Source organism: Cervus canadensis, chromosome 28 (assembly GCF_019320065.1).
Source record: "Cervus canadensis isolate Bull #8, Minnesota chromosome 28, ASM1932006v1, whole genome shotgun sequence".
NCBI classification, from domain to species: domain Eukaryota; kingdom Metazoa; phylum Chordata; class Mammalia; order Artiodactyla; family Cervidae; genus Cervus; species Cervus canadensis.
The window spans coordinates 44240721-44267581 of NC_057413.1; the positions used below are offsets into that span (position 1 = coordinate 44240721).

The following is a 26861-nucleotide window of genomic DNA, read 5'->3' on the forward strand; positions in this document are numbered from 1 at the left end:
TTAAAAAGTGGAGCTATTTCTTACTCCGTAGCTAGTCTGAAACTCGATATGAACCTTTATTTCCTGCTAAAGGAAATTGTCAATTTAACAAAACAGATGGGGTCTCATATTGAATGTTCAGGCAGCTTCTGGCTAATGAAGAAGTGTCTCTATGGTCTTCCCATCTAGAATCCTCTTGCCTGCCCCCAGCTAAATCCTCAAGCTTCCTCCCCTCTGTCTGTTCTGAAGGAGGGGGATGTTTCAGGCTGCCTTGCTCTGCTCTCATCCCTGTGTCACTCTGATCAGAGGTGGCCAAGCAAGAGCCCAAGTAAGGTGTCTAAAGTACCCAGAAGAAATTCCACCATAGTCTAGAGCAGGGGTCCCCAGCCTCTGGGGATCTCATGCCTGATGACCTGAAGTGGAACCGATGTAATAATAAGAGAAATGAAGTACACATAAATGTAATGCGCTTGAATCATCCCTAAACCATCCCACCCTCCATCTGTAGAAAAATTGTCTTTCACGAAACTGGCCCCTGGTGCCAAAAAGGCTAGAGACCCTTGGTCTTGTGTACTTTCAAACAGTAGAAAATGCATTATAGGGTGCAGGGTATTCTAGCCACGGCCTCTGGTGTGCTCTTGATCCTGATTCAATGTCAAAGCCATAGCACTTTCCAGGACCATTTTTTTTTTAATTGTTTAGTTTTTATTTCATAATCATAAATTTAACTTTGCAATCCAGCTAAACTTGGAGGGGGATAAGGAAAATATGGAACCCGAAGAACTGTAGCAAGGGCACAAAGATTATGGGATATTTCAAGCAGATGGGGGTGAAGGGTTGTTCTCCTGGGCTACAGAAGGAATGGTCTGGTGGTTAAGTAAAACACAAGTCAAATTTATTAGATCTGTCCACAGTCAGCAATGGTGGTCTTCTTGCTGGTCTTGCCATTCCTGGACCCAAAGCGCTCCATGGCTTCCACAATATTCATGCCCTCTTTCACCTTGCCAAAGACCACATGCTTGTCATCCAACCACTCAGTCTTGGCAGTGCAGATGAAAAACTGGGAACTGTTTGTGTTGGGGCCAGCATTTGCCATGGACAAGATGCCAGGGCCTGTATGCTTCAGGATGAAATTCTCATCATCAAATTTCTCGCCATAGATGGACTTGCCACCAGTACCATTATGGCGTGTGAAGTCACCACCCTGGCACGTAAATCCCGGAATTATTCTGTGAAAGCAGGAACCTTTATAACCAAATCCTTTCTCCCCAGTGCTCAGAGCACGAAAGTTTTCTGCTGTCTTTGGAACTTTGTCTGCAAACAGCTCAAAAGAGACGCGGCCCGAGGGCTCGCCGTCAACAGCGATGTCAAAGAACATGATGGGGTTGACCATGGCTAGACAGCAAGGAAGGCTCCGGGATGGCGGCATCTGCAAGGCCAGGACTGTTTTTTAAAAAATCAAGTAAGTGAGCTCCCAGTGTTTTGGCTCTTCCCTCAGCCTGTAGTCACACTAAAAAGATAGCATCCCCTGGAAAGACTGACCTGAACAGAAGCTAGCCTCTGGAAGCAACCACTCTGTCTGGGTGAGCAGAGCGGAAGCAAAACACGTTACAAACCGCAGTTTGCTGTGTAAGCAAACCGAACTACAGGTTCCCAGATAATGCACATTTTATTCATATTCCTGTTCAGTTGCCAAAATTACTAAAGCAAATCGCATTGTCTACCCCCCTGGATGTCATGGTCTGTTTTCAGAGAATAACAATTGGATCCAATGTTTTCTTTTCTTTTTAAAAATATATACACATTTATTTGTTTATCTGCAGCTTTGGATCTTGGCTGCAGCACGCGGGGCCTTCCTTGCATCGTGTGGGGTCTGTTGCTGGGCTCATGGGCGCGGTAGTCACAGCACACGGGTCTATTTGCTCCTCTGTACACGGGACCTTAGCTCGCCTGCCAGGGATCAAACCCGCGCCCCCCGCACTGCAGGGTTCATTCTAGTTAGTTATTTATTTTGGCCATGCTGGGTCTTCGCTGCTGTGTGGGCTTTTCTCTAGTTGCAGTGCTTGGGCTTCTCACTGCCGTGGGCCCTCTTGTTGCTGAGATTGGGCTCTAAGGCACACGGGCTAAGTTGCTCCCATGTGGGATCTTCCTGGGTCAGGGATCAAACCTGCATCTCCTGCATTGCAGGCAGATGACCACTGAGCCACCAGGGAAGCCCTTAAGGCGGGTTCTTTACCTCTGGACCACTAGGGACGTCCCAGTCCAGTGTTTTCTAATGACTTGAATGTCCTATGAAAAATTTGGGAAAGAGATGGGAAGGGTGTGAATCTAACAAAGATCATGGATCAGACTGTTTAAAGCCACACACATAGCATTTCCTGGGAATTCTCTACTGTTGCAGATTATTTTGTTCTGTGTCAACCCCGAGGAGAGAGAGATGGGTGCTGAGGCTTCCTCAGGAACGGACACCTGGCTTCCAAGTGGTGCCCCCAAAACTAGTCTTCCTCGTGGTGGGCACCCCTCCACTCTCCCTATTGTACAGAGCTGGCTGGGGTCCAGGTCAGCTTGCCTTCTCTGGGCTTGCTTAATGCTTTCCTTAGATGTTTTGAGCCATTGAACTTGAATAAGCACATAACCATTTTCTCAGAAAAATTGTTGCTCTTTTACTAATTACATAATTTGCCACACTTGAGTGAGGGAGACCTGGTGAGCATAAAAGAGCAGAGGACCCAGGACTAGATGGTTAAGCCGGCTGAAGCCGGAAGAGAGAAAAAGTAATTTTTGGTTCCTCAGAGTCAGTCCACATGGTCTCATTTTGGTCTCAGCAAAATGTGCCACGGGATTTATGCCTTTGTTGATTTAAAATGTTCTTTTAGTTTGGACTTTGCATAAAAATAAGACTGAAAGAGAAGTGTCTCGAGATATATTGTGAAAGGAACCGGTCTTGAGGGTGATGTTGCATGAACAGGCTGCACTCTCTTTCATCAAAGACCTCAGGTGAATACGGGACTCACCAGTAGTGTGAATGTGACTCAGGACCATGGGTGAAGTACAGAGAAATGGTTAAACTCAGGGTGAGGGATGAACTTGAAGACAAGGTAGCATTTCAGATGGGTCTTGGTCATAGATGGTACCAAGATAGTAGATGGATGCATTCTAAGGAAGGGAACGGTGTGAGGGAAAGAACAGTATAAAGATGGGAAACCACATGGAATGTCCAGAGACAGAGACCAGACTGTATAAAATCCTCCTTAAGAGCCTTTGAAACATTTCCATCTTCTGCAACATATACTCAAAATACCAAAGCCCTCCCTGAGCTGGCCTAAAGTAAAATTTCTGTCTATCCCCGACCCTATCACTCAACTTGCTCAATTTGTTCTGCTATTAGGACTATTTTGTGTTGAGGGAACATGAAATATTTTCATCCTCGTGTTGTTTCTCTTATCAAGGAAAACTTTCCCATATAGAACAGTTGGAACTTTCATATATTGCTAGAGGCAATGTAGTAATAAAATAGTACAACCACTTTGGAAAACAAGTGGATGGTTTCTTAACAGTTGACTATATGATCCAGGCGTTCCACTCCTAAACATTTACCCAAGCAGAATAAAAGCATTGTGCCTACAAAGGCTCACCCATGAATGTTCATAGGAACTTCATTTGTATAGCCTACAACTGGAAACAACTCGATTCTAACCACAACTGGATGGATAAACCAACTATGGCACACCCATTCTATGGAATAACACGAAACAAGCTATTAATGAACAGACTTGGATGAACCTCAGAATAATTATGCTGAGTGAAAAAAAAAACAGGCAAAAGATGCATAACATATAGTTCCATTTATATACAAAATTCTAGAAAAAAACTAATTGATAGCTACAACAGATCAGTGGTTATCTGCGGTGAGGAGCTGGGGGACAGGCAAGGAGAGAAAGATGCAAAGTAGCAGGAGGAAAACTTCAGGGGTGACAGATGTGTTGATTCTCTTGACTGTGGTATTTTCACGCATGTTAAAATGTGCCAAATTGTGGTCTTTGAATGTGTTCAGTTTATTGTATTTCAGTTCCACCTCAATAAAGCTGTAAAGAAAAGTTCTCCCAGAACCACTTGATCCTTTCCTCATGTTCTGTGAGGACTTCCATGACCCCTTGCACTCCCCCAGGTAGGATTTATTGCTCTTCCTGCACTTGGATTGCAGCTGAATGTAGCAATTTTCACCCTGGGGATTAATAACATGTATGTATGTCTCCTCATTATGTCCCAGGCATATTGAAAGCAGAGTCTGGCTTTGGGGCACCGCAGCAAGTGTTGAGGGAATGCAGAAGGAGAGAACAGCACGTGACCCAATTTGACTGACAGGTGTAGACAAATGATGGGGGAGGTCGTGTTGCAGGGGCGGTGTTGGGAATATGACAGAAGGACAGTGGGAACCACAGGATCGGAAGTGAGTGGGTCCGTGGGGAGGCTGTTGCTCTACACCCGGCAAAGCAAAGTGAGCGCTGGACTGAGAAAGAAGACCATTAGAAAGGCAGTAAAACAGGTCATGTGAAAGATGCTACGGAGTCCAAATTGGGGCATTCGGAAACTAAGCTGATGAGGTGAATGGTGAGCAGAAATAGATATAGCAGTTTAAACATCCATCGGCAGGTGGATGGATAAAGAGGATGTGGTGCACATATACAATGGAATATTACTCAGTCGTAAAAAAGAACGAAGTAATGCCATCTGTAGCAACATGGATGCAGCTAGAGGCTATCATGCTAAGTGAAGTAAGTCAGAAAGAGGAAAGTACCATGTGATGTCACTTACATGTGGAATCTGAAATATGACCCAGATGAACTTAACTATGAAATAGAAGCAGAGTCACAGACACAGAGAACAGATTTGTGGTTGCCAGTGGGGAGACACGTGCGGGAAGGTTGGAGTGGGAATCTTCGATCAGCGTGTGCAAGCTATTATATATGGAATGGATAACCAACAAAGTCCTTCTGTATAGCACAGGGAACTATGTTCAATATTCTGTAATAAACCATGATGGAAAAAAAGAAAAATATAGCAGTTTATAGCCTGGAGAGTCTAGTTGGATGTTTCTTCTGTCATTATAGTTTGAGGAAAAGAGCTCTTTTCCAGCCAAGTGCTTATAAATAACTGCCAGGGTCTCTGAAAAAAGACTCAAAGATCTGTGTGCTTACTGTTGCTCACGATGAGGTCTGTGACTTAATAACACCATGTTACTGTGTGCCCTTGACATGAATTAGCTTATGTAACCATTATAACAACCCTATGAAGTCTGATAGCATTATCACCATTTCACAGAGGAGGAGACTGAGGCCCAGAGAAGCTAAATAATTTCCCCAAGTTCTCCCAGCTGGTAACTGACAGAGCTAAGATTTGGACCCAGTCTGATGAACTTAGCAAGGCAGTATTGGATTCTTTTTTTAAGCCAGAGTCTAATGAGATAAAATTCATAACTGTGTGTAGAAAATAGCACATCTGTGTTTCTCTGACTTGTTCATTTGAGCTGCTTTTGTTGTCTGGATGGAAAGGATAATGTGCATGGGAGAGAGACTATTAGGCAAACATCAGCATTTGGGGGCGTCCCTGGCAGCTCAGTGGTAAAGAATCCGCCTGCTAATGCAGGAGACATGGGTTCGGTCCTGGTCCGGGAAGATCCCAGAAGCCATGAAGCAACCTAGCCCGTGCACCACTGCTATTGAGCCTGTGTTCTAGATCTCAAGAGTCACAACTACTGAGCCCACGTGCAACAACTACTGAAGCCCGTGCGCTCCGGAGCCCATCCTCTCTGGAGCCCATCCTCCGCAACCAAAAAAACCACTGTAATGGAGGCCTGTGCACCATAAGGAGGGAGCAGCCCCTGCTTGCTGCAACTAGAGAAAAGCCCTCACAGTAACTAAGACCTAGCACAGCCAAAAACTATTTCATTTTAATAAATAATGAAATATTTTAATAAATAATGAATTTTAAAATAGCAGCATTTGTATGGTGTGCAAGCAAATTGTACATTTAAAATTCAATAATTTTGAAAGGAATTAGTCGGTTCATTTAACATGCTTTTTCTGGGCTTTCCTGAACATTCTAGACCAGCAGGTGTATTGTTAACAGGAAGGAGGTGAAGGAATTAGCTCTAGACTCTTAAGTGAGAAGACTAGCAGTCTGGTCCTGGGACCCAGGCCCCCTGTAGGGTGGCTTCCTTGTCCACATGCAGAAGAAGAAAAGGAAACTAAGATGGTATTTTAAAGAACACACTTCAGCAAAGGATAAAAGAGAGCAAAAGTATAGAAAAAAATTCACTATCCTAAATGAAAACAATAAAAGGCAGAAGGACTATGGAGATCCTTTCCATTTTAGCCAAAAAGCCACTCACAGTTAAAATAGCTCGGTGACTTAAACCTAGGTGCCTAATAGAATCTCCAGTTTTTTTTCAAGATTTCAAAAAATGATCTTGTTTTAGATATAAAAAGATGTCACAGGACAACACTCTGGGTTAGGACCTGTAGCATACATCCCCCAAATAGGGGGGATGTATGAATGTATTGAATGGACAAGGAAACTACCCAGGGTCATCTAGGGCTGTATAAACATTGGCTTAGGAGCCTTTTGTACATTTGATAAAAATTGTCCACTCATCACAGACACTAAACATTTTGCTCCCTCTTTTCCCACTGTGGGGATTTTCAGATTCTTTTCAGATTCTCTGGAAACAGACTCAGAGCAAGGGATCTGGGTGCAGATTTCCTGGGGAGATCTCTTGGGAACAGCACTCCTTGGAAGTGAAGGAGGCAGGAGCGGGCAGAGGGAGAAGCTGGGCTGCGAGGCAGTCACGGCAAAGGCCTCAGCCACCCCATGGGGCTGTAAGACAGGGAGGGTGCTGCAAGTGGCCCCACATGAGCCCTGGGAACAAGGGCACCCGGCAGACACATCATTTGCAGCCCACACTCCTGGTGGCTCGGAGAGGAGAGCCTGGGATCCAAGAGGGACCCGGGTGGTGCACGGCATCCATGGACTACCTTTCTTCCTCCACACACTTGCTTTTCTCCTCTCGTCCTCTTTCTCCATCTCCTTTGATTTGAAAGCAAATGATGAACATGTTTCCTCTGGCTTCCTCTTTATGGTCTCCTCCGAGAAGCTTAACAACTTCAGCGAGAGTATATCTGACATCTGCATGCCGACCAACATCCCTGAAATGCAGGGAGCTTTCCCAGTGCCTGGAGTTGTGGGAAAAGAGACCTGGGGGTGTGTGATTCCTGTCCCTCCCGAGTGGCTGGAGAAGAGGGGGTCCCTGCCTGGAGGAGCCCCCCGGGGCTGAATGGAACCACCAGATAGACATTGAAAAGGCCTCAAAATACAAAACAACTGAAATCTGAAAGCATCCATTCTTCATGACTACTTTGCTCACAGCCTTAAATTTCTAAGACTCCTTGAAGGAGAGCTGTATTTGGTCTTAGAGAAAGATGACTTTTGTACCTTCAGCACCTGGATAAAAGTCCACTCCATTGCTTCAGTCTTCTGGCATCCAGCTTTGACTGCAAAAAAGAACCATGTTTTTTGAACACTCAAGTCTTGATTTACATATAGCCTTCTGAGATGAATATAAACACTTTGGAGTCATGCTCAAGAAATGAAAATAATCTTTGTCTACCTTGAATGAATACCGGTTCCTCAGAAGCCGCTGGTTTATAGAAGATTCTCCCAATCTGTTCCATTCCCCTCAAAAGGCGCCAGGGAGGGCGGGGACCCACACTGCTCCATCTCCCAGTGCGTGTGTAACCACCCACGTTGGGGGTGTGGGATGTGGCAGGCTGACAGGGTTACAGTTGCTTCTTTATAAACAGTTTTAATTGAACAGGTGTCATCAAGGAGCATGGAAATTCCTCTGCGCCTTGCACATGTGTCTCGCTGGCAGCTCCCTGCCTTTCCCTACAGAAGCCACCCCTCATTTTCACTTAGGCCGGGGCCGATTAATTAAAGCACCTCCTCTCCATTTCCAGGCAAAATCCTCATTTGACCCCGTGTAGATATTCAATGCTTCAGCCTCTAATTTCCTGGCACTTTCACAACCTTTTCAAGATGGTGTTTATGAAAGGGGGACTCTTTCCCCGTCTCCCAACTGACAGATTCATGGTGTTTCTGTCACTGGGACCCCAGGCTCCCCAGACAGGTGATCAAGGACTTCAACCTGTGTCTGGGAGGTAAGGAGCCCCATCTGTCGTTTGCAGTTTCCGGGTGTTCCTTGCTGATTATGTAAATTCTTTCCCTTTCTGTTGTGTCTCTTCTATTGTCCCTCGGTGAGAACCTGAATGCAAGGCTGCCAGACAAATAGAAAATAGTCCTAATAGTACTTCTCTCTGTGTCTCTCCCTTTGTCTCTCTTCAGACCTAGGCGTTTAGCTAGGCCAAATCAGAAGCTTTGACTATTATGTGTCATCCCCTGTCTTGGGGAAAGCAGTCACTTTTAGTGTTTTTCCATGTTTATGGAATCTTTTTAGAGGATGGCCTTGCTCTTTCTGCCTACTCTGCTTTCTCCAAGAGCCCAGGCCAGTCCTTGGCTGCCAGGAGTCAACTGGCACACCCATAGGGTTCCCTGGTGGGTCCCAGATCCCACAGCACCCCCAGGTCCCTTTCCTGTTCAGGGAACCCTGTGGGACCACTGGCCCAGGGGGTGAGCTGATGCATTTCCTCATCCGGCCTTGTCCTTGCCTCTCACGTGCCTACTCTGCCTTCCAGGCTCCTCAGAGAGCAGGGCCTGGTGCCCTCAGGAGGAAGGTCACATTCACACTCATTTGCTCACATTATCTGCTCCAGGGGCCCCACCAGGGGAGAGCAGGTGGTCGCTTGGGGCAGGCAGGCCCCTGCCAGGTCACGGCTCTTGGGTCTGTCTCTTCCTTTCATCCTGGAGGAGGCCTTGCTTGGGAAGGAGCTAGGGTGCAGCCAAGGTCTTCTCCTGACATCTTCTAAGAGCCCCAGAAAGGCTTCAGAGCCAAGGGCAAGGTGGTACCAGTCTTCCATACCATTTGTCCCCAGAACGAATTACGTGCGCATTTCCCCTCTTTTGGGAAAAGTCTGGGCTCTTTAAGAGTCGTCTTGATCCGAGTCATCTTCACGTCCATCCTGTTCTTGGGAAACTCCAGCTTGACCAACACACGATGTGAGATACCCGCCACGTCCAGCCATGAGGTCTCGTTCCCGTCCAAGGGAGTTGGAGGATGTGTCTCCAGGTCAATTTATGTATTAATTTGTCACTCACTGCATAATATTTAGCACTGCGATAAAAAAACAAATAAGCCAATACTATGAGGAATTGATTTTCCCTTCCACATCTGTTCACAGAGACATAAATCTAAAGTTTTGCTATTTTAAAAGCCTCCCGTGCAAATATAATCTAAAATTGCTAGGCTTTGAGGTTGGGCTTTTCTGTCAAAAGATGTTTATGGACCTGCTCCCTGGAGCCTGGCTGCTCATCTTCTGCCTCCAGGCCCCAAAGACATCGATTATCTCCTGAGGTCCTTCTCAACTCATTGCCAATTAATAGGGTGATTGTGAGCATCTTTTGTGCACAAGCTCTATGCTAACCTTCAGCTAAGATGCAAGAGGGACCCTGGCCTCAGGCATGTGCTGCAGCAGAGCATACGCACTCTGCACTCAAATAGCCACGATGCAAGTCAGGTAGTGTTGACAGTGAAAGATCAAGTGGGCGTGGGAGTGCAGAAGAGAGAGACTGGACTTTTTCAAGTCAAGGGTTGGGCAAGGCCCTTGGAGGAAGTAGAATTTAAGCTGAGCCATGAAGGATGGATGGGATTTGACCAAAGGCAATAGAGGAGAAGAGCATTTTAGGGGGAGGGCATAGCAGGAGCAAAGGCCAGATGAGGATAAAGGCAGGCCAACAAGAAGACAACCGTGACAACAAACCCCGGTTGGCTGCAGCACAGGACACTTGAAGACAGCCGGGAGGACCAGGAGAAGGTCAAGAATACTGTGGGAATGACCATGAAGTTTCCTCATGTCTAGGCTTAGCAGTTTCCAGTGCTCTTAACACATGGATCCTCTCATTTTGATTGTCACAACAGTCCTGTGGGTAGGGATGATTATACAGGTGAGGAAACCAAGACTCAGGAAGTGGAGGCGATCGGCTTTAGGGGACAAAGGACAAAAGCAGAAGAACCAGAGTGAGAACCCAAGTCTTCTCATGCCTGACCAGCCTTTCCCACTAAACCAGGGAGTAGATGAGAGCCTGCAAGAGAACTTGCTCCTTAGTACCTGGCCGTACTGTCTGTCTGTGGAACTTCTGTTTGTTGGTTTGCTGTCAGGATTTTTCTTTGGTTTGGTTTGGTTTTAGGTTGGCTGTGTTGGGTCTTAGTTACAGCACGTGGGATCTAGTTCCCTGACCATGGATAGAACCTGGACCTCCTGCGTGGGGAGCATGGTGTCTTAACAACTGGACTACCAGAGAGGTCGTTGCTTTCAGGTTTAATTCACTGGTCTCTCTTGGTGTAAAAGCACCATGGGGGGTGGGGGGGTGGGTCTCCCCTGGAGACTCTGGTGTGGGTCAGTGAGGTCAAGCTGCGGGTCTTGGATGTGATGTTGGAGTGACCTTGGCAAAGCTGGCAGAGACCTGCCATCAGCGGCAGCTTCCTGGGCACAGGGGCCGGGACGATGCCCGGGGCAGTGATGTGTTACCATGTGGGGCTTGCTGATCTTGTTCCCCTGGCAGTCCCGGCCCACCAGGGTTACGAAGAGCATGGTCAGGATGAGGCCCCGGGTGTACCTCTTGGGCCACTTGACATCCAGACTGACATGACTGTTGCAGTCTCCAGTGGTTACAGTCACCTTGAACCTGGCCTGCAGGCCAGCCTAGGTCTGCTTTTGCACCAGCATGATCTTCAGATCCTTGTCCTTGATGGGGTAGCCCCAGAAAAGTGTCAATGATCTCGAACTCCTTGATGGGCGGGGAAGAGACCTGATCTTTGTGTCCTGGATCTACACAACCTGTGTTGATGACAGGGACACACTCCTTGTCCTCGATTTTCCTCCATGAGCTCAGGGGTCCTGGCCCTGGTGTTGACCACAGCTGAGACCCCAGCCCAGGTGCTGCCAAACTCTCCACAGCCTCCTCTCCTGGAACCCTTGGGCCCTCCAGACTCTCCCACACCACCAGTATCAGCTTTTGTCTCGGAGAAGTGTTTGTGCCCTTTTCCATGGCAAAACTGTCATGCTTGGTATTAATTCTATGAGCCTACCCCACCCCGAGGAGCTCCCCGTGAGAGCACCTGGGTGGTGGTGGGATGGGACATCCGAGCCATTAAGTGCCAGGTAGGCTCATCAGCTTTGTTTGCCATCCCGTTTGGCAAATGAGCCAGAAACCAGGGCATCATCGAGTGCATGGAGGGTGAAAGCTTTCATAACAGGGAAGGAAGTGACTCTGGGTTGGTCTTGGGAGAGGAAAAATGAAATAGACCGGGTCCTCAGAAAATGTCACCTGCTGGGCAAAGCCGCAAGTTCACGCGAGGCCAGGTCTAGAGGTCAGGCCACAACAACAGAGGGAGACTCTGAGTTTCCTCCAGCCACAGGCCGGTCTCAAACCCTAAAGTGTTATCATCACTAATCGAGACAGAACTGAGAGAAAGGGCCAGAAAATGGGAGCAGAAGTTTCTGGACTGTGATCCTGTGGAGGTGCAGGAGGCATCTACAGGGTCAGAGATCCTGCAGGCCTCGATGACTGCACCCCAGGTGTGACCTGTGAGGTCCGAGGCAGCAGAGATGCTCACCAGGTCCACACTCAGAGACTCAAGGTATGATGGTGCGGGCGGCTGGGAGGAGCTGGCCCAGAGACCTCTGCATTTTCCCTTTTGCGTTTGTTTTCTGCTATTTAGGAGAAACGAGTGAGCGAGTACCACATTGCTTTCATCGAGGGAGATGATTTTGTCTGGCCTGAGTGTGTTAAAGAGTGTGTGATTAGGCAAGAGTCGGGCTATTGTTCATCCTCCCCTGCTTTGGGGGACTCTGCTAGGCTCTACACTGCCCTTGACTCAGCCCTGGAGGTGATCCTGGCTCCAGAAGGCCCATGACAGCTTCCCCATCCTGGCTTGGAGCCGTTCTTTTCAGAGAGAACTTCTGGGGCCTTCAAGTCCCCCCACAGAGCGTCTCCTGCCCTGGCCTGTGAAGCCTGTGACTGGCTGGTCTGAACGATGCTACCAGAGGGGAACAGCTGGGGAGAGTTTCTGATAAAGAAACTGTCACTGGTGGGCCGGTACGCCTGTCAGCCTGGGGACACCGCTTATTTCAGACCTGGTTGATGGTTTTATTTCTCATTTTCATCACAGTGGGCTTCTCAGCCTCAATGAGGTGCTGAAAGGCTACATACAATGAGAAGGCCAGTGTGATGCTTCCTTTTCAGTTGATTTCCAAACATGAAATTTGGCATGTTTCCTCTTTGCTTGCACAGCATTAATTCAGTGAGGGGGCATTGTGGGCTCTTGTTGTAACCACCCCGTCCTTGCCCCCTAGAGAGCAGGCAGACAGGTGGGAATAACCTGGGATGAAAGATAGGAGCCAGGCACTTCCCTGGTGGTCTAGTGGCTAAGACTCCATGGTCCCAATGCAGGGGGCCCCAGTTCGATCCCTGGGCAGGGAACTAGATCCCGCATGCCTCAACTAATGATCCTGCATGCTGCAAAGAAAACTGAAGATCCCTCATGTCACAACTAAGACAAATAAACAAATAAAAATATAAAGATAGGAGCCATACGAATAAGGACAAATGGGGGCCCTGGCCACATGATCCCGAATGTCCTCTGCGATGCTGCTATCCACTGACCAAGGGGAGGAGGAGATTGACCCAGAGGGAGGGGTCTCATTCACCTACTCGCAGGTACAAAGAGGGGACCTCCAGAAGGCCCCCCTGGCCTGATCAGCACTCTCCCAGGGACACCCACCAGCAGTGTCTCTTGGGGTAGATTAGCTGCAGTGATAGCTCCCCAGTCTCAGTAACTTAACATGATACACTCCAGGGCAGGTCAGCAGGAAACTCTGCCCCATGCAGTTATCCAAGGACCCAGGCTCCTTCTGTCTGGTGGGCCTTGGAGTTCTCCACTGGATCATCTGTGTCCAACTGGTTGATGGAGGCAGAGAAGGTATGGAGGAGGAGAAGGTGTGGAGAATCATGTGGGAGGTTTTCTGGGCCTATACCACTTTCCTCCACGATCCACTGGCCACATGGAACATCAAGGGAGACTGGGAAATATGGTGGTCTCAACAACTAACAGGCCGAATTGTATTCTCGCACAAAAGATATCTTGAAGTCCCAACTCTTAATATCTTAGAATGTGACCTTTGTTTGGAAACAGGGTCTTTAGAGAGGTAATCAAGTTAAAATGAGGTCATTAGGGTGGACCCTAATCCACTATGGAGAACCCACTCCAGTATTCTTGCCTGAGGGAATCCCGTGGACAGAGGAGTCTGGTGGGCTACAGTCTATGGGGTCCCAAGGAGTCCCACACTATTGAAGTGACTTAACAGGTACACACAATCCAATGACTAGTGTCGTACAAAAGGGAAGATTGGACACAGGTTCAATTCAGTTCAGTTGCTCAGTTGTGTCCAACTCTTTGCGACCCCATGGACTGCAGCACACCAGGCTTCCCTGTCCATCACCAACTCCCGGAGCTTACTCAAACTCATGTGCATTGAGCCAGTGATGCCATCCAACCATCTCATCCTCTGTCATCCATCCACTTCTCCTCCCACCTTCAATCTTTCCTAGCACTGGGGTCTTTTCAAATGAGTCAGTTCTTCGCATCAGGTGGCCAAAATGTTGGAGTTTCAGCTTCAGCATCAGTCCTTTCAATGAATATTCAGGACTGATTTCCTTTAGGATGGACTGGTTGGATCTCCATGCTGTCCAAAGAACCCTCAAGAGTCTCCTCCAACACCACAGTTCAAAAGCATCAATTTTTCGGCGCTCAGCTTTCTTTATAGTCCAACTCTCATATCCATACATGACTGCTGGAAAAACTGTAGCTTTGACTAGATGGACCTTTGTTGGCAAAGTAATATCTCTGCTTTTTAATAAGCTGTCTAGGTTGGTCATAAACTTTTCTTCCAAGGAGTAAGCATCTTTTAATTTCATGGCTGCAGTCACCATCTGCAGTGATTTTGGAGCCCTAAAAAATAAAGTCTGTCACTGTTTCCATTGTTTCCCCATCTATTTGCCATGAAGTGATGGGATCAGATGCCATGGGCTTAATTTTCTGAATGTTGAGTTTTAAGCCAACTTTTTCACTCTCCTCTTTCACTTTCATCAAGAGGCTCTTTAGTTCTTTGCTTTCTCCCATAAGGATGGTGTCATCTGCATATCTGAGGTTACTGATACTTCTCCCGGGAATCTTGATTCCAGCTTGTGCTTCATCCAGTCCAGCATTTCTCATGATGTACTCTGCATATGAGTTAAATAAGCAGGTAGATGTACACAGAAGGAAGACAATGTGAAGACACAGGGAGAATGCCATCTATGAACCAAGGATGCCTGAGGCTACAGAAGCTGGGAGAGAGGCCTGGACTAGATTCACCCTCTGGACTCTCAGGAGGACCCAACCCTGATGACACCTTGATTTCTGACTTCACGCCTCCAGAACTGTGAGACAATACATCCTATTGTGTAAGCCACCCAGTTGTGGTGCTTTATTATAGCAACCCCTGGGAACAACACAGGGCAGATCTGGGGAGCTCTCAGCCAGCGCTGCTACACAATCTTCTCGTTAAAGGGAAGAGGGCAGATGGCTCTTAGGGCAACGCCTGCCCCCTCACAGGTTCTGCTCTCGCCAAGCCCCCCTCTGCACGAGGACTCTCTCCCCACCCCCGCCCTGGTTTTCCCTCACCTTCTGCCCCCTGCTGACACGATAACCCTTTAACTGCTGGGGAGACAGAGGGAATCCCAGTCATTTCTAGCCGGAATCCCCAGGTGGAGAAGAGAGAGGAATTTTGCTGTTCTCACCTCATTTATTTTTCTCTTCCTTGCTCCACAGATGCACAAACCCTGCCGACCTTGCTAAGTGAGCTCAAACAAATCCCCTGACTCTTGGGGACTCAGTTTCCCCCCATGTAAAGTGGGAGTGGCGGCACTGACCTCTCCCTCAATGAGGAGTCAGTTAGGAAACTGACGCTGTGACACTCAATGCCGCCTCTGCCCAAGAGAGCAATAATCACTATAGCTCAAGAGGCTCTAAATCCTCCCAGCTGACTGCCCGGAGATTGAACAGGACCCAGCGCCTGGGAAGCTCGGCTGGACTGCAGGATGGAGGCAGCAACAGGGGCACTGCATAGGGGACAGAGCCTCTGGGGTCCAGCCAGCCTCCTCCCGCCCCTAGGCCTATGGCTGGGAAGGGAAGGACTGAGCTGGAGCCCTGGGCATCAGCTCCACTGGGAAGATGGAGGGCCATGGGGAACAGCAGTGGCGGTGGTAATGCTTCTGATTACTGAAGACTTACGAGCGCCAGGTTCTAGACAAGGGCAGCTGTGACGGTCCAGCAGTCCTGCCAGGTCTGACGGTCTTTGTGCAGTCAGTGCGGGGGGTCCGGGTGGGTGGCATCCAGGCTCTCTTGACCTATCTTGGGCTAGTTACTCCACTGTTTTGCACTTGGGATTCCTCCTTTACAAAACGGGGATAGAAATGATCACACTTCACAAGGCAGGGTTGCTCCCAGAAGCTCTGGGTCAGAGGGGCAGAGGGCAGAGTCTCTGGAAGAGAAGCAGGAAGAGAAGCAGGGTGGAGTCCTGGCCTCGTGGGCATTCCTTTCCCCCCACCCCATGGCACACTCCTTCACCCTGGGCGCTGCAGGCAGGCACATTCCCCTGGCTCCTGGCAGAAGACAGATTCCTGGGCCCACTCCTGTGGTCTCTGCCTCCTCCTAGCAGCAAATCTTCAGACTCTCCTGGCGACGAGTAGGGCAAGTCAACGGTAAGCATTAAACGGATAACACTCACGTGGCTCCTGGAACACTGCCCCGCTCACGGCAAAGGCTCTGTAAATATTGGTCTTTATTATTATCCCCATTTTACAGACTGTGGAAGCAAGGCTCAGAAACATTCAGTGAGTGATTGAGCTGGATTTCAACCCAGGACTTACAGAGCCTAAGATCTGTGTGTAGGTGTGTATGTTTGTATGTCTGTGTGTGTGTGTGTGCGCGTGCGTGCATGCGCTGAGTGTGCACATGTATTTATTCTAGGCTACGTGTTGGTTCTTTCCTCATCCGGTCTGCCAGAACAGGGATACAGTCTTGAGCTTTGGAAAATAAACAAGCTTCTTAGGAACTTGGAGTTCGGAAGGAACCTGTACTGTATGGACAAGAGACACTTGTCCTCCTTAGCACTGCTTTCTTCTCTCCCCACCCCACCCCCATTTCCCTCCCGCTTCCCCCTCCCTCCTTACCTTCCCCCAAGAGAAAGACTGAGTTCTGCCCACTGGCCGGGTCTCCCACTGAGAGGGCCCCCCTCAATGAGGGACCGAGGAGGTGGGGGGCCTGCCCTGGGCTCTGTCTCCTTAGGTCGAGGGCCTTACAGCATCTTTTCCTCAGCTGCCCAGATCAGTCGCTCCCATTCCCATTTCTGAAGATGATCTGAAAATCAAGTTCTCTTAGTGGAAGCCTCACTTTGGGCCACAGGAGTAGCTCTGGGTGTGGGGGTAAAGAGCTGGATCCAGAGCTCTGGGCTGGGGAGGCAGGAGCCACAGGAGAGACGCTCCCAGGACCGGCTGGCAGAGCTGGAGCCCGTCTCCTCTGCTTTGCCAGCCTTGGGGGTGGGTGGACCCAGGATGAACGCCCGTGGTGTTCTCTGAGCAGCTCACTTGTCATCCCTAAGCCTCAGTCTCCTCACCCATGAATCGGGTGTAATAGTACTTGCTCCTCAGACGTGAGGCGATCAGGGCACACCTAGCGTCCAGCAGCCCCTGATCTGGAGCGGGGACGCCACACCAGGCAGCCGTTGTTTCTGTTCATGATTAGTGTTAGCCTGTGCTGTCTTGCGCCTAGTCACTCAGTCATGTCTGATTCTTTGCAACCCCCAAGGACTGTAGCCCACCAGGCTCCTCTGCCCATGGGGATTCTCCAGGCAAGAATACTAGAGTGGGTTCCCTTGCCCTCCTCCAGGGGGTCGTCCCGACCCAGGGATCAAACCCAGGTCCCCTGCATTGCAGGCAGATTCTTTACCATCTGAGCCACCAGGGAAGCCCTAGTGTTTGTCTAGGGAGCAGTATTCCATCCCTTCAAGTCCCTGTTCTTAGGGAGCGCACCCTGCCTTATGCTCTAGTGGGGCTTGTTTTAGTCCATCTGAGAGCTGCTACAACGAAGCGTCATAGACACCGTGGCTTATAAACAACAAATGACTCTGGAGGCTAGAAGTCCAAGATCATGGCATTTGGTGGATTTGGCCTCTGGAGAGCCTGCTTCCTGGTTTCATAGATGACCATTTTCACCGCCCTCACATGGTGGAGGGGGGGGCGGGTCCTCTGGGGTCATGCCATGTATGACAGCTTTGCTATCACAACCCAATCACCCCCCAAAGGCCCGACCTCTAAATACCATCACCTATGGGGTTAGGATTTCAGCATGTGAACCTGTGGGAACACAGGCACTCAGACCATAGCAGAGTCTGAGCCGGGGTGTCCTATAATAGTGAGGAGGGGAGAAGTGGGCTGTCAAACCAGCCCCTCCAGTACCTCATCTGCCCTCTCTTCCAGCACATCCGTCTTAAGATATGTTTTCCAGGACCTACTATGTACTAGACACTTGAACTGACTTGTTTCAGTTGCAATAAACACTATTGTGTGCCTACGCTGTCCCGGGGGCTTTGCTGATGCAGGACATGCAGAGATGAACGTGGGAACATCACGTCCCTCAAGGAGCTCACGACGTACTGAGGGAAAGTCAGAAGAAGGGCATGACAGAGCATGGTCAGTGCTTCAATACATTTCAGGTGTTGTTTTACTTTATTTTTTTAAATATTCATTTTATATTTATCTGACTGTACCAGGTCTTATTTGCAGCATGAGATTCTAGTTGCATTAGGCAAACTCTTAGTTGCGGCATGTGGGAGCTAGTTCCCTGACCAGAGATCAAACCCAAGCCTCCTGCATTGGGAGGGCGGAGTCTTAGCCGTTGGACCACCAGGGCAGTCCCATCATGTGTTATTTCAAACCAGAGCCACCGAGCGCCTATAATGCCGGAAGCACTGTGCTGGGTGCCATGGCTGTAGAGATGAGTGAAATAAGACCCCTGCCCTCCGGGGGCTCAGAGACCATGGGGAAACAGAAATTAACCAGCCACAGTCAAGAAGGTTCCCATGTGCTCAGAGGGCCTGGGACTGAGCACAAGGGACTGGGGCCTTGAGGAACTGGGGGAGATCATGGAAAGCTTCATGGTGGGGGTGAGTCCTTCATGAGGCTGTAAGGGTGGGCAGAAGTTGGGGAATCCTGGAGGACAACCGTGTTTAGGGGAGCCTTCCAAGGCTCCTGCTGCCAGTGAGAGCACCTCTGCTGTCTCAAAGCAGTGCTGAGGGGCAGAGCGGAGGGGAGGTTTCCCCCAGGGGCTAGGAGCTCAGGCAGGCAAGGCGGGGGAGGACGCTTCAGACGGAGGGGACCTCTTGTCCGAGAGCACAGAGGTCCAGCTGGGAGGTGGGCTGGGGCAGTCCAGGTGGTTTTCTTAGACGCTATCAAGTTTGGAGGACTTGGTCTTGTGTGATGGGGAGCCAGTGGATGGGCTCAAGGACGAGGTCAGATAGGGTATGAGAAAGTTCGTCTTCTAGGGGACTGGGTAAGAAGGGATGGACAGAGTTAAGTTGCAAAAAAAATTGAGGGGGTAATCAGACTGTGGACCTACTCTGAAATTTACTTACAAGTTAAGAAGACAGATTGTCCCCATGTCCAATACAGAGCCTTCTAGAATCTGCAAGGAGGCATTACAGCACAGCACACAGTATCACCTGTCACACCCAGAGACAGTGCCTGGAGGGGAGGGAGGGGTCTGCCAGCCCTGAGCACTCAAAGCCAGCGCTGAAATCCAGCTTGCTGGCCCTCCTGGAGCCTCGGTCTAATGAGGAGACAGAATCCAGGATGGTGTTAATACATGCTGAGACCAGGGGTAGCATCAGAATCAGAGCAGACTCAGCGGTTCTGGACCCCACGTGTTCAAAGGAGAGGAGAGTCAGCTTCCACCCAAATATCTCTGGGCTCAGGGGGCCGGTCCCCACCTCTGGCTACTGTCATTTGCCCACTGTCTTCAGTCAGGCTCACCCAGCAAGAATTTAAGAATTTAAAGTGAGGATTTTTACTCCAGTATTCTTGCCCAGAGAATCCCAAACACGACTGAATGACGGAGCACCCCACCTGTGTGTGTTAGTCACTCAGTTGTGTCTGACTGTTTGTGACCCTATGGACTATAGTCTGCCAGGCTTCTCTGTTCTTGGAACTCTCCAGGCAAGAATACTGGAGTGGCTTGCCATTCCCTTCTCTAGGGGATCTTCCCAACCCAGGGATTGAACCCAGGTCTCCTGCATTGCAGGCAGATTCTTTACCAACTAAGTCACCAGGGAAGTCCCCCATCTAGTTTATTTTTATTTAGGAGGTGCCCTCGGGAAGCACTAGTCCCCTACTGGTGGAAGGTGAGACAGACCAGGAAGTGAATGTTTTATTGAGCACCTGAGTGAGCACTCTGGGAAGCTGCGGCTCCATCGCACTGGGACCTCTGGGAGACTGCAGTACACCTCTGAATTGTTGAATCCAAGGGGTGAGACACTGAGGCACTTATCCCTCCATTGCTGCCCATCCATGCTTGGGTTCCTAAGGGTCCCTACCCTGCACTGCCTGAACACAAAGCTCTTCTCCCAGCCAGAGAAAATCCAACCCCCCCCCTCCCCCGCCATCCCATCCCAGCAGAGAGAAAATGGTCTTTCAAGTACTGAGGGCAGGACTTGAACAGCATCTGCTTATCACAGGAGTGCCGATCACCATTGCAATTGTGATATAAATGGCTCCAATAATTACTTTCTTAATGTCTCCCTCCTGCACTAGAATATAATCCCTCTGAGGATGCAGACTGCATTACCACTTTATGCCCAGGACCTAGTTCAGTGTGTGGCTCAAGGCAGATGTTCAACTGATACTTATTGAGTGTAATTTGCAGGTTGATAAATTCATGGTAAAGGCTCAGTTCTGCCTGGATACTTTCTCCAGCCCTTTCCCTCTCTCCTCTTCTCTTGTCCCCCAACCCCCAACCCTGATATAGCAGAGCCTACAAGTTATTTGCCTATCTGTCTAGCCTTCTTCTAAAGTAATAAAAACCGTAATATTTAACCTTGCTAGTGACAGTTTGGAAAAAGGGTACTCCCCCAGCCTCCTTCAAGGCTAAGTGTGCCTATGTGTCTGAATGCTCACCATGGTGTGTGGAACTGATGACTGCCTCTTTTAGGATGTGTCCTCACTGGTGGAGATGTACCCATTTTCCCTTACCTCCTTCCTGCTGGCTGGAATTTGAATACCATGGCTGAAGCAGGAGCAGCCACATTGGATTAATAGGTAGAAGCCCTGAGCCATGAGAATGGTGGAAACTGAAAGAGCTGGACACCCTGATGGTCAAGGAGCCTTTGCCCCAGCCCTGGGCTGAAACTCTGACCTTGCATTACATAACAGAGTTCTTGGTTATGCCACTGTTATCAGGGGTTTTCTGTCACTTGCAGCTGAACAAGCTAATCCTAAATGGCACATAAGGTGACTGTTAAACTGACTTCTTGGTAGTGTGTGCATAGTCGCTCAGTTGTTTCTGACTCTTTTGCAACCCCATGGATTGTAGCCCACCAGGATCATCTGTCCAAGGGATTCTCCAGGCAAGAATACTGGAGTGGATTGCCATTTCCTCCTCCAGGGGATCTTCCTGACCCAGGGATCGAACCCACATCCCCTACATCTCCTGCATTGGCAGGCAAATTCTTTACCACTGCATCACCTGGGAAGGAGGGAATAAATGACCCTCAAGTAGTGGAGGCAGAATTTGCTGGAGAGGAAGCTCTCTCTTGCCTAATGGGAGCCCCTGGTTCCTCCCACCGGAGGCCTCCTCCCAGCTCCTCCTCTTCCCTTCTCCCAGCATCTCACCTCTCTCTGGGATTTGAGATGTTTTGTTCTCTCCCTGAGATGCAGCTGCTCCAACAGACTCCCTTTCCCTTTGGAATGGTCCAGACACGCTCCATGTAGCTCTAGGCTAATACTGCTGCCGCCCCACTTCAAAGTCTTTTTTTTTTTTTTTGGTGTGGGAGGGGGGCGATTGTTGTTCAGTTGCTAAGTTGTGTCCCGACTATTTGCAATCCCATGGACTGCAGCATGCCAGGCTTCCCTGTCCTTCACCAACTCCCAGAGCTTGCTCAAACTTGTGTTCATTGAATCGGTGATGCCATCCAACCATCTCGTCCTCTGTCATCCCCTTCTCCTCCCGCAGTCAATCTTTCCCAGCCTCAGGGTCTTTTCCAATGAGTCAGTTCTTCGAATCAGGTGGCCAAAGTATTGGAGTTTCAGCATCAGTCCTTCCAATGAATATTCGGGGTTGATTTCCTTTAGGATTGACTTGGGGGAGGCGGGTACAATTCCCTCTTCCCACGGGGTCTCCTCACTGTCTCTAGGGAACATAAAAGTCAGTGCTTCCTTGGCACTGTCTCCCACAGTCTGGCTGAGGGTGAATCTGGTCTGCACTGTGCTGGGGTGTGGGGATATAAAGGCAGGTAAAATAGTCCGCACCAAGCAGGGAGACAAAGAAGCAGGGGGCAGAGGACGGCCTTGGGCATACGTTACCGCGTGGACACAGGGGTTATAAGAGCCCAGGGACTCAGAGCAGGGCTATGCAGCGGGAGGCGGGTGGTGAACCTCTAGACCTTCCCCACCGGCAGGGCTCCGTCGATCCATTTGTCATTGTCCCTTCAACCTTGGTTGTCCCAGAGCCGCCTTCGGGACAGAACTCGAGAAGGAGGAGAGGACTTGGGGACGGGGTAACCCCCTCCGGGTGGATCTGTCTTCCTAACCACTCGCAGCTCTTGGGGTTACACTTTCCGGAAAGGGTCTGACGGAAGGTGTGACCTTGGCCAAGTCCCGTGCGCTTCTCCGGCCCCAGTTCCCTTTGGGGTACCCTGGACAGCTTGGGGGCGGTTTGGCTTTCCTTAGCAGAGGGATTCGGAAGGTGGTCCGGGTGCGGGATGAGGACTGCCCGGCTCCTGCGCGCCCCGAACCCGAGCGCGCCGACTCGGAGCGCAGTGCCCGGGACCTCCCGGCAGGAGAAGGACCGGCCGGGGGAGCCTCGGCGGCCGGGGTTGGAAAGCCCAGGACCCGCCCGGCCCCTCCTGCGGGCGGGGCGGCCCCGCGCCGGCTCCTCCCCCGCGGCCGCCCGCGCGGCCGGGGCTCCGTGGCGCGCGCCGTGCCGCAGGTGGCAGCGATGGCCCAGTGCTGAGCGCCCCGCCATGGCCGGCGTCCCGGGGCCGCTCCGCCTGGCGCTGCTGCTGCTCGGGGCGGTGGGCAGGGCCGGCCCCCGCCCCCAGGTGAGACCCGCGGGCCCTGGGGCGGGGTTGGCGGCGGTGAGGGCTGCGGCGGGCTAGGCGTCCCGGACTTGAGCGAAACTCCGCGGGCGGCGGGAACCCAAGCCTCGGGAGAGCGGGGCCTAGGAGAGTGGAGTGCCCTGGGCTGGGTGGCCGAGGTGGGGACTCGGACGGCGGACGGCTCCCCCCAGCCCTGGCCAGGCGCCCGTCTTCCCCTCGGCCGGGCCACCGGCTGTCCCGCGGCCTCCCTGGGCTGACTTCTGCGCCCGGCATCTCCCCGGATCACTTTCCCAACTCCGTCTCCCCCAGACCCATACCAGTGGCTCGGCTGCAGCCCGAGCTGCGCTCTCCTACTCTGCCCCAGACCCCTTCCCGCCGTGTCTGTGCCCCAACCCGCCACGGTTTGCTATCGGAGACATTCGGGGAAGGCAGAGAGGCCAGGATGTGGACCCCCAGCTCCACTCTCCTCCACCAGCAACCTCGCGGCACAGCCTTTGACTCATAACCCCAGGGACCCTGCGGTGGCAGCTTTGCTGTCCTTCCTCCTGACCTCCCAGAGGGAACCTGAGAGCCACATCCGCTCCCCAGCCCCAAGGCAAACACGTAAAAGGTTCCCTGTTCCTATGGAAGCAGGCAGCCCCCCCCCCCCCACACTCATCTGACACCCCCAGTTTGATCCCCTTGGTGGTCAACAAGCACCAGAGCTCATAGTGGGACACTCAGAGACACCTTGGCCTCCCCACGCCCTTGGAGAGCTGACCCGGGGGGACCCCTACAGCCCCTGTCTGCCTTAACTGCCTCTAGGCTCCTGGGCTGGGGGCTGTGTCAGCCTGCCTTAGGAGAGGGGAGTTGTCCAGAGACGCTGTGAGATGCTTGAACGGAGAGGAGGTGCAGGCTTCGGTGGCCTGTCCTGTGCCAGGGGGCTGTGTTTTCCCGTGACCTCCCACTCTTACCCCTAGACCTGAAGCTTTGGGGAGGGGACCTGTACAGGCCTTGAAATTTGTCCCAGGTGGAAGGCAGGAGGAGGGGTCTTGGGTGAGGGCCGACTCCATCCCTGGCTGAGAATCCAGATGTGGACAGATGCATCTCCAAGCTAAGGTGCCAGTCCCCGTGTTTTTCCCAGACTCATTCCCTCCCTCTCCCTGTCCGCCAGCCCAACTCCTGTCCTTGCCGCACAATGGCTTCCCTGGTGTGCCTGGGATCTTTCCAGAGCCAGGACTGCAGACTGCTCTGGCTCACCTTTACCTCCTCCCCCTCCTCCCCCTCCTCCTCCTCCTCCTCGGGCTGGAACAGGGTCGGGGTGGGAGGCTGTGGTGCCTGGTCCCATACTGCTCCAGGCCAAGTTTGCAAATTAAGCGAAAAGGAGAGGTTGTGAAGGCCTCCTGTCTTCTCCCTAAAGCTCCTTTGCCCAGAGGAGTGGGGCTTCTTGAACCCCCTCTCTTCTGATCCCCTCATTCCTCAGCCCTTGGCTAAGGATAAAAGCCCAATATCCTGGGGCCATATCTCTAGTCCTGGGGACACAGAGAAGGGCGGGGTGAGCCAGGCTCCGAGCAGAGAAGGGGAGTTTCAGGGGGTGCCCCTGCTTTGAGCATTGCTGGCCCGCGGAGGTCTGAGTGACAAGCTTGGAGGTCAGACTGCAGTAATTGCGACACAACTCATCCTGCGTGTAAGACTCTATAAACACTGGTGGATTTTGCCTTCTATTTTCTGTTCATGAGATCAGCAAGACTAGGTTGCTCCCTCATGTCCCTGCTGGGGGGATAAATCTCCCCAGGAGAAAAGGAGGGTTCCCTGTATAAGGTGAATCTAGCAGACCAGCAACAGAGAGGAGAAAGGGGTGCAGGGCTGGGCTGGTGCCTAATACCTGCCCATCCAGGCGGGACCAAAGGGAAAACGAGTGGGCTACCCACAGTCAGGCTGGCCAGGCTGGAGGGGGTACAGGTAGGGGAGGTGGCCGAATTGACCTCTGAAGAAGGGGACCTAGGCCACTCCATTGTTGCTGGGAAGGACCACCCCCTCTCCTATTCCTTTCCTCCCTAAGACCCCTGTGAGGGTGCTGGTCTACTGAGGGCAAGCCTTTGACACCCAAAATTAGAGCCAGCCAAGACTGGGTTCAAGTATTCCTGACCATCGTGAACCAAACCTCAGTTTCCTCATCTGTAAATAAGGATCACGAGCCCCGCCATGTGGGAATTCTGGAGCGGATTGAGACACTGGCATCCCACGACGGCAGCTTTAGTCACTCAGGGGTTCTGACCTGCTTGTCCTCGGCCATCTGGAAGCCTTCTCCAGGGTGGTGGAAGAGGGCTGGGGGTGGGGCCCCTCTCGTGAAGGGGGGAGGGAGTCCAGGGGATGCCGCGGTCAGCGTGCAACTTCGTTCTTGGGCTGGACTCCCTCCCAGACATGGACTCCGGTGGAGGTCAGAGCAGGAGATACCAAGAAACCACATCCTGCCCTCGGATGCCTGGCTCTGAGGAGAAGTAGGCTCTTCCTTAGCGGCAGGCTGCCCCTGTGTGTGAGAGAGAGATAAGGAGATACAGAGATACGCAGAAACAGAGGAGACAGAGAGACATAAAGAGAGAGGGACAGGGGGAAAGGGGTTGTATGAACCCCTGTTTCTCCTCTGCACCCATCCGTGACCTTCTGTGACTTCCTGCCTGCGAGTCCCTGTGTCTGAAACATCTCAGCGTGTCATTGGGTATCTGCCAGTGTGTGTGTGTGACTCCGAGTGTGATATTGCATCTATGGGAAGGGATGTATGTGTGTGTGTGTGTGAGAGAGACCTCTTAGAGTGTGAATGGGTGTCTGTCAGTGTGTGTCCGTGTGTGGGTGAGAAATAGTGTGCTTGTGACAGAACGTGTGACTCTTTCTCTGTATCTGTGTGTGCGACAGTGTGACTTGAGTATGTGTCAGCCAAGGGGTCTCTGTGTGTGAACCTGACAGTCTGTGTGCTCATGTGTGGGAGCGAGACTCCGAGTCATGTCTTAGTACGTAAGCATGTGCTCCACGGCATGTGTGATGACATGTGTGATGGTGTGGCTCTAGGAGGGGTGTGTGCATGTGAGAATGTGTGTATGGTCTTCCTTTCCCTGCCCTTCTGCTCTTGCCTCTGGAGTCTTTAAGGAAAAAGAAATGGGGCCAAGAGCGCAGGGCCCAGCGGCCCCATCCCTGCAGGTCTCAGAGGCCGTTGGTGATGGCTGAGCTCTGGAAGTTGGGCAGAGAAGATGAGGCTGGGGGTCCTGCCTTGGAGAAGACGCAGGACTGCACCAGTTTTTAGACCCCAGAGCTTCTTTTTCCTCTCCCATTTTCCTCACCTCAGTGGCCTCTCTTTCCTCCTTCCCTTCAGTCAAAAAAGGTTCCTAGAGAAGGAAAGAATCTGATGCACTTATTCACACTGAGACATGAAGCTGTAGGAGGAATTAGCAGGTTAGCAGCCAGTGTTTGGAGGTGTGCCCTCCCAGGGTGTTGGAAAGCCCGTCACCTCAAGAGCAACCACCTGCTCCACATCCTTCTCTCCCTGCTCTTCCTCCTTAGAACACTGCCCATTCATACAGGGCTGTATGACTTCTAAAGCTTTTCACTATTTTATCTTGCTGGGACTGTCCTGGAATTCTTAGAGAAGAGCGATGTGCCCATTTTACAGACGAGGAAATTGAGGCCCCAGAAGGTTAAAATTTGTCCCATCAGTCCCACATTAACAGACAACTGGGATTTATGCCCAGGACCTGTGACTCTCTGTCCAGTGCTCTCTCCTGCCCATCACTCTCCCTCCTGGCCTCTTCTTCCTCACCTTCTCCTTCCTCCCCAAACTCTTGAATCTCAGAGATGCCCCCTCCTTACTGTGACCTCCACCTCAGGCATTGCCCCCATTTGCCTTCACCCCCATGCAGAGAGTGCCCATAACACCTGGTGAGTCCTGGTTCTAAAAACTGCCAGCCTGCCCTCACCCAGGCCCGTCAAGTGCTCCGCTCTCCAGCCAGCTCTGCAGCCTGTGAGGAGCAGGGCTTCTGTCACTGCATCCTCTCCACCACCCAGCCCCTCCTCTCCAGGCCTGGGGCAGGACCTCACATCACGGCGGCGGTGGGGGGGATGAAATGGGTCAGCGGGGCGGGGAGGGTGGTGGGCAGGGCCTGGCCCCTCCTCACAGTTTCCTGCTTGCTGGAAGGCACGGAGGCTTTGCTATTGGCTACGTTTGCAGCTGGAAGATGCCACGAATTAAGCTGAATGATCGGTCCTTGGCATGAAAATATGTTTGTTTGCTCCTGCCAGGAGTTTGTTGATCCTAGAAATGAAGGAGGGGTA

The 26861-nt window shown here is 51.2% G+C and overlaps 2 protein-coding genes across 3 annotated transcripts in view; one reads left to right on the top strand and one right to left on the bottom strand.

Annotated features, from left to right (window-relative positions):
• Nucleotides 1-661: 661 nt before the first annotated feature.
• LOC122429795 (peptidyl-prolyl cis-trans isomerase A-like) lies at nucleotides 662-1373 on the bottom strand. Its single transcript, XM_043450444.1, has one exon. The coding sequence runs from the start codon at nucleotides 1370-1372 to the stop codon at nucleotides 878-880; it is 495 nt and encodes a 164-aa protein (XP_043306379.1). The 5' UTR covers nucleotide 1373; the 3' UTR covers nucleotides 662-877.
• A 21053-nt stretch (nucleotides 1374-22426) lies between these two features.
• Nucleotides 22427-26861, top strand: part of GLP1R (glucagon like peptide 1 receptor) — a 40353-nt gene continuing 35918 nt past the window's right edge. For both annotated transcript variants that reach the window (XM_043450443.1, XM_043450442.1), the window contains exon 1: nucleotides 22427-22562. In XM_043450443.1, coding sequence (XP_043306378.1) covers nucleotides 22485-22562 — 78 coding nt within the window. In that variant the 5' untranslated portion in view covers nucleotides 22427-22484. The remainder of the gene's footprint in view (nucleotides 22563-26861) is intronic.